Below are 15,199 nucleotides of genomic sequence, written 5' to 3'. Positions count from 1 at the left end.
AAGTAAATAGAGCAAGCTGTTCCATGGCCAGCTGACGGAGGTCACCATCCATTGTGTTAGGATGGAACCACTGGGTAGGACTAGAGTCTGGTCTCGTGACCATTAGAGACAGCAGAGGGAAAAGAAAGCGATGGTTTGTCTGCATCACCTCATTCTCCATTGTTATCATGACTAGTGTAATGACGTTGTGGTTTATGGGTTTAAAGCGTTGTAATGGTCTCAAACGAGCTTTGACCAGGCGTTGACCAGGCCTAATGTTGTGAATCATTACATTGCATTACATTCCATTTTCATCTCATGTATCACAGGTTTATGTTGTAGTGTATTATTCATGTGAAAATGCTCATTCCTAATGACAGAGTGGGAAATACATCATTGTGTATTATTAACATTTACTGTCTAGATCATAAGTACTTTAAAAAGAAATGTATAAACGTAACCAACCTTCATTTGGCCAGGAGGAGTAACCTGAAATGAGATATGGGGAAGCTAGAATTAGCCAGACATCAAACCAAAACGTCATTATCAAATTAAAATGTATGCCAATCTATACAATCAATATCATTATATAACCTGGTTGTAGTGTAGTGCAGCAAAGTGAGCTTTAAGCTAAGCATCATTAACCAGCGACTCGTTTTGAATTAAGCATCCTGCTGTATGGCAGACAACAGGGGAGCCAATGGGGTTAGGGCTACTTTGAATGCAGTAATGAATGACAGTGATATCGGAGCCTTCTGAATCACATGCACATCAGAATACAGTTAGTAAGCCTACACAACATAGTCAGTACCCACAATACAGCTTCGTCACGGCAGGACTAAAATGGCAGCGTGGCCAAACGTGATACTTTGACTAGCTCTGTATGTAGACAGAGCAGAGACGCCAGTCCATTGTTATTAGGGTTAGGGGTCATTCAATACGGTTTAGGAGTAGAGCACAATGTGTAACGTGAGTAGAAGCCACGTCTGGACTAGGTTTTAGGTGCTGGGTTCAGTCTAGCTAAGACCTGTAGAGGACTGGCCTAGCTGGGTTCAGTATAAGCACTTTGTGACATCTGCTGATGTAAAAAGGGCTTTAGAAATACATTTGATTGATTGACTGTATGGGAGTGTGGTACATAGCACATCTGTACCAGTTCTCCAGCTCTTTAAAAAAAAAGTCCTTTCTCCCAGTGACAGAGGTCAGGGTGACTTAGAGTCAACAAACTCCCAATCAGCTCCAAATGACCTGCTTCATTAACAACATGGCTGCAATTACTGCCTTCTCTGGGGTCACAGGGTCAATAGCTAGCAGACCCAGGGGGCACAGGGATAGGTCTCTTGTCCGATGGGTGGACGAGGGATCTTTTTCTGGGGAAGTGAGAGAGAAATAGGGGAGGATGAGACTGGACAATGTTATCCTATAACCTTTCCCAAGGGCCCAAAATAAGCCTGTTGCTCCCATTTTTTGTTCAGTAACCCCCAGAGAGTCCAAAGGAGGAAGCCTGTTGGGCTGGCTCCTCTGGTCACTGGCGTCTGGTCTATGGCTAGGTTATATCTTCAGTGGCTGGTTCTCAGACAGAGGGAGAAGGGTGGTGCTGGGTTTAACAGCCTCTCTGGCGCAGAGACTCTGTCTGTCAGCTCCCAGAGACTGAGAAATATAACCTAGGCCTCCCTCCTCCCTGCTCCAGGCCTGTTCCCCTCCCTCCTCCCTATCCTCAATTATGGGCCTTTTCATGTGCCTCAGAACCACAGGCAAATTATAATGAAGGCAGTCTAACAGTCTATTATGATTGGAATTTTAACTAGACAGGCGTAATTACAACCAAAATGGTTGACTTAAAATAAAAAACAATGAGGAGTTTAAACGACCAATCAAGGGCGTTAACTGAAAAAAAAGAACACATTTATAATCATCTGATTAACATCCATGTTACCGAAAAAGAGCACGTCTCATGGTCCTCACTTATAGGCTACAGACCCTCAGGAATCTCTAAAGTTGGTCGGAAAAGCAGTTCCAAGTTGTGTATAAAAAAATCTGACCCCAGAGAGTCAAGAGTATGAGCTTCCTCTTCTCAAGCTGTTCCAACGGAAGCAGAGGGCCAAATCCCTGGCCGAATTCCCCGTCATAGACAGAGACAGTGTGTGGAGAGACCATGTCAGACGCTCTGCCCTCTCGTACCCCTCATACTTCACCATGTGCCTCATCAGGAACAAGATAGGTGGAGAGGGGGGGGGGGATGAAAGAGCGCCGACTGGGGCTTTTTCAATAACATTGTTTTATAGGCCGATGCAGCGGAGTGAATCCGAGAGGATCGGGGATTATATCTCCTCCAATTTACATTCCTGAATGTCTGCAAATCCATTAACCCACGCTGCCCTCGGCTCTAGTCAGCTCTGGGAGTTGCTGGCTAAATTTAATCAGCCTTCCCTTTATAGCGTAACCACGGCCGCAGCAGCAGCCTCAGACCTAGACCCATTCAATGTTCAGCCAGCCATGGCATACACGCATATAGAAGTACCTGTTATGTAACACTGAATGAGAATATTAGTGGGGGTTATTCATCTACTACTTTATCTGGCATTATCCCACCTGTGTGTGTGTGTGTGTGTGTGTGTGTGTGTGTGTGTGTGTGTGTGTGTGTGTGTGTGTGTGTGTGTGTGTGTGTGTGTACAGAGGGAGGCTCAGCTGCGATGAGAAATGTTTTTTTTTAATCAGGGATAGCGTCACTGCCACTACCGACAATGACCCTCTCTACCCAAGGCTACAGGCTACAGACAAGGCCCAGAGACAGGCTGGCTGGACAGCCTCCAAATGGCTTTCTCCACGGATATAAACAGCCGTAATAAAAAAGGGATTTGAGAAGCTATGTAGCACATAAACACTACAGTGTGATTCGCTCCATTTTGTGTCTGTCGCATGTTTCTCCACATTGCATCAGAGCAGCCAGACGTTTCCCAAGAGGGATTAAACATATATGGTTCCTGTTTAAAAACCAGAAGACAGGAACAGCTCATTATGATGCTGAGTCCCAGAGGAATAAGCAGTGGTGATTACAAGCTGCTGCTGTAGAGAACAAAAGATAGGAAAACTGAAATCACGGTGGGAACGGCCTGCTTTCATAACGAGTGCTTTATCGTCAGTAGCTGTCAGACAGTGGGCGTGCGGGAATACAGTTAACTTCTTATGGCTGCAGGGGCAGTATTGAGTAGCTTGGATGAAAGGTGCACAGAGGTGCCCATAGTAAACTGCCTGCTCCTCAGTCCCAGTTGCTAATATATGCATATTATTATTCGTATTGGATAGAAAACACTGAAGTTTCTAAAACTGTTTGAATGATGTCTGTGAGTATAACAGAACTCATATGGCAGGAAAAAACCTAAGAAAAAATCCAAACAGGAAGTGGGAATTCTGAGGTTGGTCTATTTTCAACCAAGACCCTATTGAATACACAGTGGGATATGGATGAGTTTGCACTTCCCATGGCTTCCACTAGATGTCAACAGTCTGTAGAACCTTGTCTGATGCCTCTACTGTGAAGGGGGGCCGAATGAGAGGGGATTGAGTAAGGTCTATCATGACCTGACCATGCTCGTTCACATGAGAGGGAGCTCTGTTCCATCGCACTTCTGAAGTCAATGTAATTCTCCGGTTGGAACGTTACTGAAGATTTATGTTAAAAACATTCTAAAGATTGATTCAATACATCGCTTGACATGTTTCTACTGACTGTTACGGAACTTTTTGACATTTCGTCTGCTTTTAGTGAACGCGCTTCCCGACTTTGGATTTGTTTACCAAACACGCTAACAGAAATAGCTATTTGAACATAAATGATGGACATTACCTAACAAAACGAACATTTCTTGTGGAAGTGGGAGTCCTGGGAGTGCATTCCGACGAAGATCAGCAAAGGTAAGTGAAGATTTATAATGCTTTTTATGAGTTTTGTTGACTGCACAATTTGGCGGGTAACTGTATGGCTTCCTTTTGTGGCTGAACGCTGTTCTCAGATGATTGAATATTGTGCTTTTGCCGTAAAGCTTTTGAAATCTGACAGCGGTTGCATTAAGAACAAGTGTATCTTTAATTCTATGTAAAACATGTATCTTTCATCAAAGTTTATGATGAGTATTTATGTTATTTGACGTGGCTCTCTGCAATTTCTCCTGATATTTTGGAGGCATTTCTGAACATGGCGCCAATGTAAACTGAGGTTTTTCGATATAAATATGAACTTTATCGAACAAAACATATATGTATTGTGTAACATTAAGTCCTATGAGTGTCATCTGGTGAAGATCATCAAAGGTTAGTGATTAATTTTATCTCTATTTCTGCTTTTTGTGACTCCTGTCTTTGGCTGGGAAAATGACTGTGTTTGTCTGTGATTTTGCGGTGACCTAACATAATCGGTTGTGGTGCTTTCGCTGTAAAGCCTATCTGAAATCGGACACTTGTGGGATTAACAACAAGATTACCTTTAAAATGGTATAAGATACATGTATGTTTGAGAAATTTTAATTATGAGATTTCTGTTATTTGAATTTGGCGCCCTGCAGTTTCACTGGCTGTTGATGAGGTGGGACCCTACCATTTCACGTACCCTAGAGAGGTTAAGGCCATAAAGTCAAGATATTGGAGGCCATCAAAGCCCTGAACTCAATCCCATAGAAAATTTGTGGGCAGAACTGAAAAAGTGTGTGCGAGCAAGGAGGCCTACAAACCTGACACAGTTACACCAGCTCTGTCAGGAGGAATGGGCCAAAATTCACCCAACTTATTGTGGGAAGCTTGTGGAAGGCTACCCGAAACATTTGACCCAAGTTAAACATTTGAAAGGCAATGATACCAAATACTAATTGAGTGATGTAAACTTCTGACCCACTGGGAATGTGATGAAAGAAATAAAAGCTGAAATAAATCATTCTCTCTACTATTATTCTGACATTTCACATTCTTAAAATAAAGTGGTGATCCTAAAACAGGGAATGTTTACTATGATTAAATGTCAGGAATTGTGAAAAACTGAGTTTAAATGTATTTGGCTGAGGTGTATGTAAACCTCCGACTTCAACTGTATGTGGTATGTTTGTCAGATAAGATAAACATTTGAGAGGATTCGAGCAGTTTAAACAGAATGACCGATTGACCTCTAATTTCTACCAGGAATGCCATTATTCTTCTAGCTCTGGAACAGACCAGACTGTGCCGTCTGCTTGCCTACCCCTCCCTGTCCACTCTATGGGGCAAATGGAAATAACTGTATACGACACCAAGTGTTGGAAGCCAAACACAGCTGCCTGTTCTTGGTGCACCACCGACTGTTACACACCTAGCTAGCCTGGGCCACCAAAGTGGAATCAGACGTACAAAGTCCTTTGAATGAAATCAAAGGCCAAAAGCACTTTGAAAGATAAAACATTGATACGCTGCTTCTTTATGGTATATATCCATCTGTCCCCAGGACACAGACCGCACACGGGCGCATGCATGCACACTCACATATGCACACCTCTGCGCTGCCCTGTCAATCTTGCACGTCACCTCGATGTATTGGCCTCTTTCCACACGGGCCATTAAAGTGAAGGAAGAGAGAGCAAAACCCTGTGTAGGAAAATACCATTAAGGCAGCATGAGCTCTGCAGAGGACTCAGTCTGCCTCTCGGCCGGGTACAGGGCTATAAATAAGGCTGCCACAGAGACAGGGGGTGCGACGGTCAACCAGGCACGGCACAGTGAAGATAAACAACAGGAAACTGGTCAGGAGTTAGCATAGCATCCAAAACATGAACAGGAGTTGTCCAAACCCTGAACAGAAGACATTTACTGGGACATTATGAGAAGCGATCTGTTCCACTGAGAATAAGGCAGCCAACCCTGTCAGTTTTACTGATCTCTAATTACGGTGCTCTGAACAGCACTCTGTTACATTAAAGTGGCGTTGGCTTTTAAAACACGAGCCGCCACATCCTCCTCTGGGCCTCTCAACTCCCAGCTGACTGCAGTTCTTTTTAACCTACTTTATGTAGCCAGCAGAGGTTAATGCCAATACCAAATTAATCTAAAATCGAGGCATTAGTCTTCCTAAAGGGCCATTTCTGTTTGTCATGGAGGGTTCTGCTGGGTGGGAGGAGACACTGTTCAGAGTTAAACACACTCTGGGACTGAGGACGGCAGTAAAAGCCAAGGCCAAGGTTGTTCAGAAAAAAACATCCCCAAAAAATCTTTAAATCAAATTGTATTTGTCACATGTGCCGAATACAATAGGTGTAGACCTGGGACATTACCGTGAAATACAAGCTCTTAACCAACAATGCAGTTCAATAAATAGAGTTAAGAAAATATTTACTAAATAAAGTCAAAATTAAAATAAAACAATAAAATTACATAACAATAATAAGGCTATATACAGTCGTGGCCAAAAGTTGAGAATGAAACAAATACTAATTTTCACAAAGTCTGCTGCCTCAGTTTATATGATGGCAATTTGCATATACTCCAGAATGTTATGAAGAGTGATCAGATGAATTGCAATTAATTGCAAAGTCCCTCTTTGCCATGCAAATGAACTGAATCCCCAAAAACATTTCCACTGCATTTCATGCCTGCCACAAAAGGACCAGCTGACATCAGGTCAGTGATTCTCTCGATAACACAGGTGTGAGTGTTGACGAGGACAAGGCTGGAGATCACTCTGTCATGCTGATTGAGTTCGAATAACAGTCTGGAAGCTTCAAAAAGGAGAGTGGTGCTTGGAATCATTGTTCTTCCTCTGTCAACCGTGGTTACTTGCAAGGAAACACGTGCCGTCATCATTGCTTTGCACAAAAAGGGCTTCACAGGCAAGGATATTGCTGCCAGTAAGATTGCACCTAAATCAACCATTTATCGGATCATCAAGAACTTTAAGGAGAGCGGTTCAACTGTTGTGAAGAAGGCTTCAGGGCGCCCAAGAAAGTCCAGCAGGCGCCAGGACCGTCTCCTAAAGTTGATTCAGCTGTGGGATCGGGCACCACCAGTACAGAGCTTGCTCAGGAATGGCAGCAGGTAGGTGTGAGTGCATCTGCACGCACAGAGAGGCGAAGACTTTTGGAGGATGGCCTGGTGTAAAGAAGGGCAGCAAAGAAGCCAGTTCTCTCCAGGAAAAAATCAAGGACAGACTGATATTCTGCAAAAGGTACAGGGATTGGACTGCTGAGGACTGGGGTAAAGTCATTTTCTCTGTTGAATCCCCTTTCTGATTGTTTGGGGCATCCGGAAAAAAGCTTGTCTGGAGAAGACAAGGTGAGCACTACCATCAGTCCTGTGTCATGCCAACAGTAAAGCATCCTGAGACCATTCATGTGTGGGGTTGCTTCTCAGCCAAGAGAGTGGGCTCACTCACAATTTTGCCTAAGAACACAGGCATGAATAAATAAATGAATAAATGGTACCAACACATCCTCCAAGATCAACTTCTCCCAACCATCCAGGAACAGTTTGGTGACGAACAATGCCTTTTCCAGCATGATGGAGCACCTTGCCATGAGGCAAAAGTCATAACTAAGTGGCTTGGTGAACAAAGCATTGATATTTTGAGTCCATGGCCAGGAAACTCCCCAGACCTTAATCCCATTGAGAACTTGTGGTGAATCCTCAAGAGGCGGGTGGACAAACAAAAACCCACAAATTCTGACAAACTCCAAGCATTGATTATGCAAGAATGGGCTGCCATTAGTCAGGATGTGGCCCGGAAGTTAATTGACAACATGCCAGGGCGGATTGCAGAGGTCTTGAAAAAGAAGGGTCAACACTGCAAATGTTGACTCTTTGCATCAACTTCATGTAATTGTCAATAAAAGTATTTGACACTTATGAAATGCTTGTAATTATACTTCAGTATTCCATAGTAACGTCTGACAAAAATATCTAAAGACACGGAAGCAGCAAACTTTGTGGAAATTAATATTTGTGTCATTCTCAAAACTTTTGGCCACGACTGTACAGGGGGTACTGGTACCAAGTCAATGTGCGGGGGTACAGGTTAGTCGAGGTACATATAGGTAGGGGTAAAGTGACTATGCATAGATAATAAACAGCGAGTAGCAGCGGTGATGTAAATAGTCTGGGTGGCCATTTGATTAATTGTTCAGCAGTCTTATAGCTTGGGGGTAGAATCTGTTAAGTAGCCTTTTGGACCTTTGTTCCTGATGTGAGGTTATACTCCACTCTGCTTCTCGATTTCTCTTTTGAGGTTTCAATTTATAATTGAGATAAAGAGTAAAAGGAAAACTGGCCATGACAGTGAACTTCTTGAGTCCTGTATAACACGTTATAACACTACAGAAACGAGGTGGGATTTCAGCTGAACCCTGAGCCTGTAACGCTGCCCTTGTTTCCCTAGCTGGGCCATGTTTGTGTTGGTGGGCGGCAGATAGCATCCCGGGCCTCTGTGCCCTCAGGTGCTGGAGCAGGATTAGCTGGCCCTACCAGGATGTCTGTGTAGGTGTGTGCGGAGGGGGGCACTTAAAGCTGAGACTGAATAAGGAACATTGTTATCTGCACACACCGTTTAAATGTTACCTGTAGACATGGTCAATGTGTAACCTGTGAGGACAGAATGGGTTTGGTGTTTGCCTTGTCAGGGTGTTTGCCTTGTCAGATAGTTTTTAAACAGGGTCAATGAACCTGGACCTTGAACTGAACTATTCCTGCTGCACAGCTAGGCCTGGATCTAGGTCAAAGGTAGGCTGGGGAGGGAGGCCTGGGCCTCTCGAGATGTGTGGCTGCCTGACTGAAGCCCTAGTCCTGACTAATGTTAGAGAAGCAGAGCCCTGACATCGGGCCCTGGCGACGAGATGCAGTGAGGTGGGAGGATGAAGGGTTGAGTGTGTGTGGGGGTGGATGAACGGGTTTGCTGATGAAAGGGTGAGATGTTAGGCACAGACTACAGGGTTACTGTACCTCTCAGGCAGAGGAAGGTGAGGAAGTCCTCAGTCTTGGGTTTCCGTCTGGAGATGTCTCTGATGTGAGCGGAGGGGGCGGGCAGGGCGGTATCAGACACCTTGACCGGCGTGGTGCTGGGAGAGTTGGGCTGAGACTGGGCAAACTTCCTCTGCGCTTGCAGTCTGGGCCTGGGAAGAGACAGGTGAAAACAGGATTATTCCCATACATTCTTACACAGACTACCCTGTGTTGTGTATGCATTTCATTTAGTTTGGAAGCCCAGGCTTAGGTCAATGGCCTTTAAATCATGACCGAGTTGCCCTGGATGGATCTAAACAGAGGTATACTACAAAGTAGGAACAAGGAGTTAGCCAGCCAACTTGCCTGAATATTCTGAAATATATCTTTCAAAAAAAATAAAAAAGGTATGCCTGAATTGGGCACAGTCTTATTGACACAACCAAAAACGCATATCTATGTTTAGCTTTCTTAAAGAACCAGAAAATCCACATATTTCTGTTTTTTTTAAATCAAAGTCAGCTGGCTAACGCATTGATCCTGCTTTGTAGTATACCCCTCTGTTCAGCAGTTTAACTCATCTCTGGTCTCAGTTGTTGGTTTGACGCATTTCATCAGTCTGGTCCTTGAACATCATTCGATTATCTTTAATATCAACACTGCAGTGTCCAGGGAGGCTAAAACAATGATAATGCTCCTTCAGAATAACTCCCAGCAGCACCAGCCAGCAGCCGTCCACCTCATAACAACAGACTTCTGATTTATAATTAAGTTCTCCATTAAAGCCAAGACCTCTGCAGCAGCTGACAACTGATAACAAGCACAAAGGAGGCGTCAAATTGCCAACAGACGTTCAAGGCCAGATCTCTCTTTTTCTCTGTCTTTCCATCTCCCTCTCTGAGATGCACAGGGCCTTTCAGATCTCTTTTTCTGCTCGGTCTCAGTCTCTCCTTTCTTCTGATTCCACAAGGGGAGCAGGCTGACAGGATGGAATACTAAGAGCAGCTTGTCTGGTGGACCTGGTCAGACCTCTTCATCTCTTATCTCACACACGCAGCCATTTCATTTCACAATCATTTCATCATCTCTTTGTCTCAGGGATGTTTGATGCCAGATACACGCCTGTCTTACAATAAACAGAAAAAGACAACGCCACGGTCATACTGCCTCCCCGTATACTGCCGCGCTGTTTGAAATAATCTCCCATTCAATCGGATGCTTGTTAGGAGATTTTCAGCCCTGCTAGGCGGGTTGACAGGCACAGACAGCATCACTAATCAATTGAGACCACAGCCGCTTGCTCCAGACAGATTGTGACTACCCGGGTGATTGTCTCATCGCGCTACATGTAGGGGAATGCTTCATGATATCTTACAGCGATTTTTTTCATGCATTAAAAAGTTTCAATATTGCAAATCATGCCCTGAAACACCCACAATGCATTTTGATTCCATCAAGCCCCCGGAACCTACAGTGTTCCAATTGCACTTGAATCACGAAGCAATACACAGCCTATAACCCCAACCAAATACCAAATTACTCCCTCACTAACTGTAAGCACCAGCTGTCAGAGCAGCTCACGGATCACTGCACCTGTGCATAGCCCATCTTTAAGTAGCCCATCCATCTACCTCATCCCCATACTGTTATTTATTTTGCTCCTTTGCACCCCAGTAACTCTACTTGCACACTCATCTATCACGCCAGTGTTTAATTGCTATATTGTAATTATTTTGCCATTTTGGCCTATTTATTGCCTTACCTCCCTTATCCTACCTCATTTGCACACACTGTATACAGACTTTTTCTATTGTATTATTGACTGTACGTTTGTTTATACCATGTGTAACTCTGTTGTTTGTATCCCACTGCTTTGCCTTGGCCAGGTCACAGTTGTAAATGAGAACTTGTTCTCAACTAGCCTACCTGGTTAAATAAAAGGTGATATAAAAAATAAATACCTTGAACAAGAAGCTGTGAAGAGATTGCATCGACACACACACACACACACACACACACGGTTCAGTGACAGAATAATCCGTCCGGTTCCTGAGAGTAGCCATTGTTCAAGAAGGATTCTGTATTTGATGAGCAGGTGCATCAGTATGATAACCAATCTGTTCCAATGCTTTTGATCAGCCAGTGAAGAGAAAAACAAAAAAAAGGTTCAGTTTCTGCTCCCCCTGGAAGGACCAATGGCTGCCGCAGGTCACACCTGAACGGGACTTTGGTGACCGGTGTCAGACGGCTGGTTTTGCCAGCCCATCATTATGTTGTGGATGGAACTATCAGTTTCACTGCCAGACTGGTAAAACATGAGCTGTTTAAACAGCCTGGCTCTGGCGGCACTATAGCCGGCAGGGCCTCGGGATGCATGGAGGGAGGAGAGGGCGCTACTGTGCATCATGGAGACTAGTGCAGATTAGAGATGCAGAATGCATTAGTTACAGTGGCTCCCTGACACTACAGCTCATTGAAGGGAGAACCAACACTACATCTCCCAGAGTGCAGTTCCAACACTACAACTTCCTTCGGGTAGAACCATCACTACAACTCCCTTAGAACATGGATGAGGGGTATTTAATGACTGCCTCCCAGACAGTAACAGGATAAAAACATGTATTTCAATAAACCCCTTCAGAAATAGCATCCTTCTCCTTTCATGGGAATAGAACCAGAGATAAATAGGAGCCCTTTAACTGGGCAGGGTTGTTAAAAGGTAGGTTCAGTTAGTTTTACTGGGACAACTTATGTTTCTATGAGAACTGCAATAGTTAAAGATGAGCCAGTAAAACTATGAGAAGTGCCATGCCTCTAACATCCTGTCTAGACAAACCTGAGCCCCAATGAGCACTGTGGCTGAACCACAAGACCAACCTTTCCCCAGGAGGACAAAGTACAGACCATCTACAGTCAGAATGTCATGGCACCAAGTACCCACAATGCCCCAAGTGTCATGGCACAAAGTACCCACAATGCCAGATGGACACAAACAGCAGACACCAACAGACACCAAGCCTCTCGAACCCAGAGCCTCTCTGCAGAAAGGTCTCGCTGACGCACAAACTTCTCAACACTGTCACTTGGAGCTGCTTATTGAGGTGCTTTCGTATTTACCCGGTATTCCTTCTATAGGTGTCTAAAGGCAAGCTATGTTCTGAAGTTCAGCAAGGCTGTTCATTACCACCACGCACCACTTAATCCTGACTCAGACTAGCTGCCTTGGCAATGCACCCAAGGGAGGGAGAGCGCGGAGAGAGAGCAGAGCACTTGCAGTGGAGGCACATGCATACAGAGGAGGAGGAAGGATTACTGCAGGATGTCCCCTTCGTCCAAGGCTAATCTTCCTCCTCTTCCTCTTCCTCCCACTCCTCGCTCTTCAAAGCTGCCGCTCCTCTGATGTTACATGTGTCTCTACTCTGTATCATTGATTAGCTGTCAGACAGAGGGTTCCCCAGAGCCGGTCACGGCAACACTGCCTGGGTTCCCCCGGCTAAATGAGGTTCTAAACCACTCCAGATGGTCCTAATAAACTCTAGCAGCAGACACTGCAGCGCTCAGCAGCTGGAGAGGAGACAAGACTGTACTGTCAGACACTCATGCAGTAGATACCGAGAGAGAAATAGGGAATACCTAGTCAGTTGCCCAACAATGCATTCAACAGAAAACGTGTCTCCCGCACTTAACCCAACCCCTCAGAGAGGTGCAGGGGGCTGCCTTAAAAATCGACATCCCGGGGAGGAGTTGTTGTTCGGAGTTAACTGCCTTGCTCAAGGGCAGAGAGGTATATTTTTCCACCTTGCCGGCTCGGGGATTCGAACCAGCGACGTTTTGTTTACTGGTCCAATGCTTTTAAGTCACTAGGCTCCCTGCCGCCCCAGAAAGACAGAGTAAAGCCAAGGCAGGTCAGCAATATTCAGTTAAGCTGCAATAATGGTTCTTGCGCCCTTGTTTAAAAGTATTGATCGACATCACACTAACACAGCCATGAGAGGAGTATGTAGCTGATAAACCCCATGGGCTTTAGTATCCAGGTGAAACTACAGCCACAAGCTTTGTGGCTAACATCTCTCCTCACAGCAGCACCATTCCACTGGAACATCAGCACCACGCCCATGGCTGTCAATACAAAACATTAAGCCCGGAGGACCCAAATGACTGGGATTCTAAAGCAGGGTTAGTGTAAACCACACTCAGGGAGAGAGCCACTCTAGCTAATGTGTTTATTGCTTTTCTGTCTGAGTGTTGAGCACCTGGAGGAGAGATGGCCTTGGATGCAGCTGACTGACCTGGTGACCCCCGGGTCTTGAAGTCTAAATCTCTTGAATTTCATCTAAGGGTCCATTAAATTATTCTAAAGGTGCAATAGTTGTAACTATAGCATTGTCTGGAATGTGCCGATGCTGAATAACCTTGATAGTCCTGCTTGATGCAGGTCCATGCTGCCTGGTGGTGTTTAGTCTATTCACAAGCACAGTTGGGATTTAGACTCCTGTTAGACTTTGACACTGATGCTCCACAGTAAAACACGAGCTCTCTATTCAGACAACTCTATTGAGATGTGTGCTGCTTTCAGCTTCCTGGACACAATGGCTCTGGTAGTCATAGACACAGGCTAAATACTGCGGGAATATCAACCAGTTTGAGACCTCAGCATTGAACTGTATCTGAGGGAATATAAAAGATACCCAGGGATTTAAAGAGATGGATGTGGGAGATAAAACGTAATCTTCACAATAGATCAACCTACATTGGCCTAAATAAACATGATATGGCTACAGGGCACATATGTCTTGTATTATGAATGCACTGTATAAATAAATACCTTTATAAAACACTGACACATTGACCGACATTTTAAACAAGACGAAAGCACACAAGTGGTGAACACGTTTCTCTTATGATGTGAAACAGGGAGGGTTGGCGAACATTCCAATGTAAGTCATCACAGACTAACATGTCTGTGTACACAAGGCTTAAATGACTCCGACACGATGATCTTCACACCTAATCCACTTTGCACATAATTTCCTTAAAAGCAACCTAAGCCTACGTCCTGCATAATGCATGAACTGTGGGAAGAGGAGAGGTTCAAACCTGTCCTGTGTGCACTATTGCACTTCAGTATAGTACCCTTCACTGTGTCCACTATTGTTCATTAGTATACTACCATGTTACTGTGTCCACCACTGTTCATTAGTATACTACCATGTTACTGTGTCCATCAGCACTGTCATTAGTATACTACCATTGTACTGTGTCCACACTGTTCATTAGTTATACTACCATGTTACTGAAATGTCCACCACTTGTCATTCATCTACTACCATGATTACTGTGTCCATCACTGTTCATTAGTATACTACCATGTTACTGGGTGCTCACCACTGCTTCATTAGTATACTACCATGTTACTGTGTCCACCACTGTGTCATTAGTATACTACCACGTTACTGTGTCCACCACTGTTCATTAGTATACTACCATTTACTGTTGGTCCACCACTGTTCATTAGTATACTACCATGTTACTGTGTCCACCACTGTTCATTAGTATCACCCATGTTACGGTGTCCACACTGTTCATTAGATATACTACCATGTTACTTGTCCACCACTGTTCATTAGTATACTAGCCATGTTACTGTGTCCACCACTGTTATTATATACTGCATGTTACTGTGTCCACACTGTTCATTAGATATACTACCATGTTACTGTGTCCACCACTGTTCATTAGTATACTCCATTTACTGTGTCCACCACTGTTCATTAGTATATACTACCATGTTACGTGTCCATCACTGTTCATTAGTATACTACCATGTTACTGTGTCCACCACTGTTCATTATATACTACCAACGTTAACGTGTCCACCACTGTTCATTAATTACTACCATCGTTACTGTGTCCACACTGTTCATTAGTTATACTACCATGTTACTGTGTCCATCACTGTTCATTAGTATACTACCATGTTACTGTTGTCCACCACTGTTCATTAGTATACTACCATGTTACTTGTTCCACCACTGTTCATTAGTATACTCCATGTTACGTGTTCCACCACTGTTCATTAGTATACTGCCATGTTACTGTGTCCATACTGTTCATTAGTTATACTACCATGTTACTGTGTCCACCACTGTTCATTAGTATACTACCATGTTACTGTGTCCACCACTGTTCATTAGGATACTACCATGTTACTGTGTCCACCACTGTTCATTAGTATACTACCATGTTTACTGTGTCCATCACTGTTCATTAGTAT

General features: G+C 44.2%; 1 protein-coding gene across 1 annotated transcript in view; it reads right to left on the bottom strand.

Annotated features, from left to right (window-relative positions):
* The window catches only part of LOC111954892 (protein Jumonji-like), a 90,311-nt gene that overhangs the window by 25,027 nt on the left and 50,085 nt on the right, over nucleotides 1-15,199 (bottom strand). Inside the window, 2 exon segments of the mRNA XM_070436184.1 lie at nucleotides 445-468; nucleotides 8,926-9,095. Coding sequence (XP_070292285.1) covers nucleotides 445-468; nucleotides 8,926-9,095 — 194 coding nt within the window.

Source organism: Salvelinus sp. IW2-2015, linkage group LG30 (genome assembly GCF_002910315.2).
Source record: "Salvelinus sp. IW2-2015 linkage group LG30, ASM291031v2, whole genome shotgun sequence".
Lineage (NCBI taxonomy): Eukaryota > Metazoa > Chordata > Actinopteri > Salmoniformes > Salmonidae > Salvelinus > Salvelinus sp. IW2-2015.
Note: the sequence above shows the minus strand (reverse complement) of the source record. Positions and strands in the feature narration are given on the sequence as shown.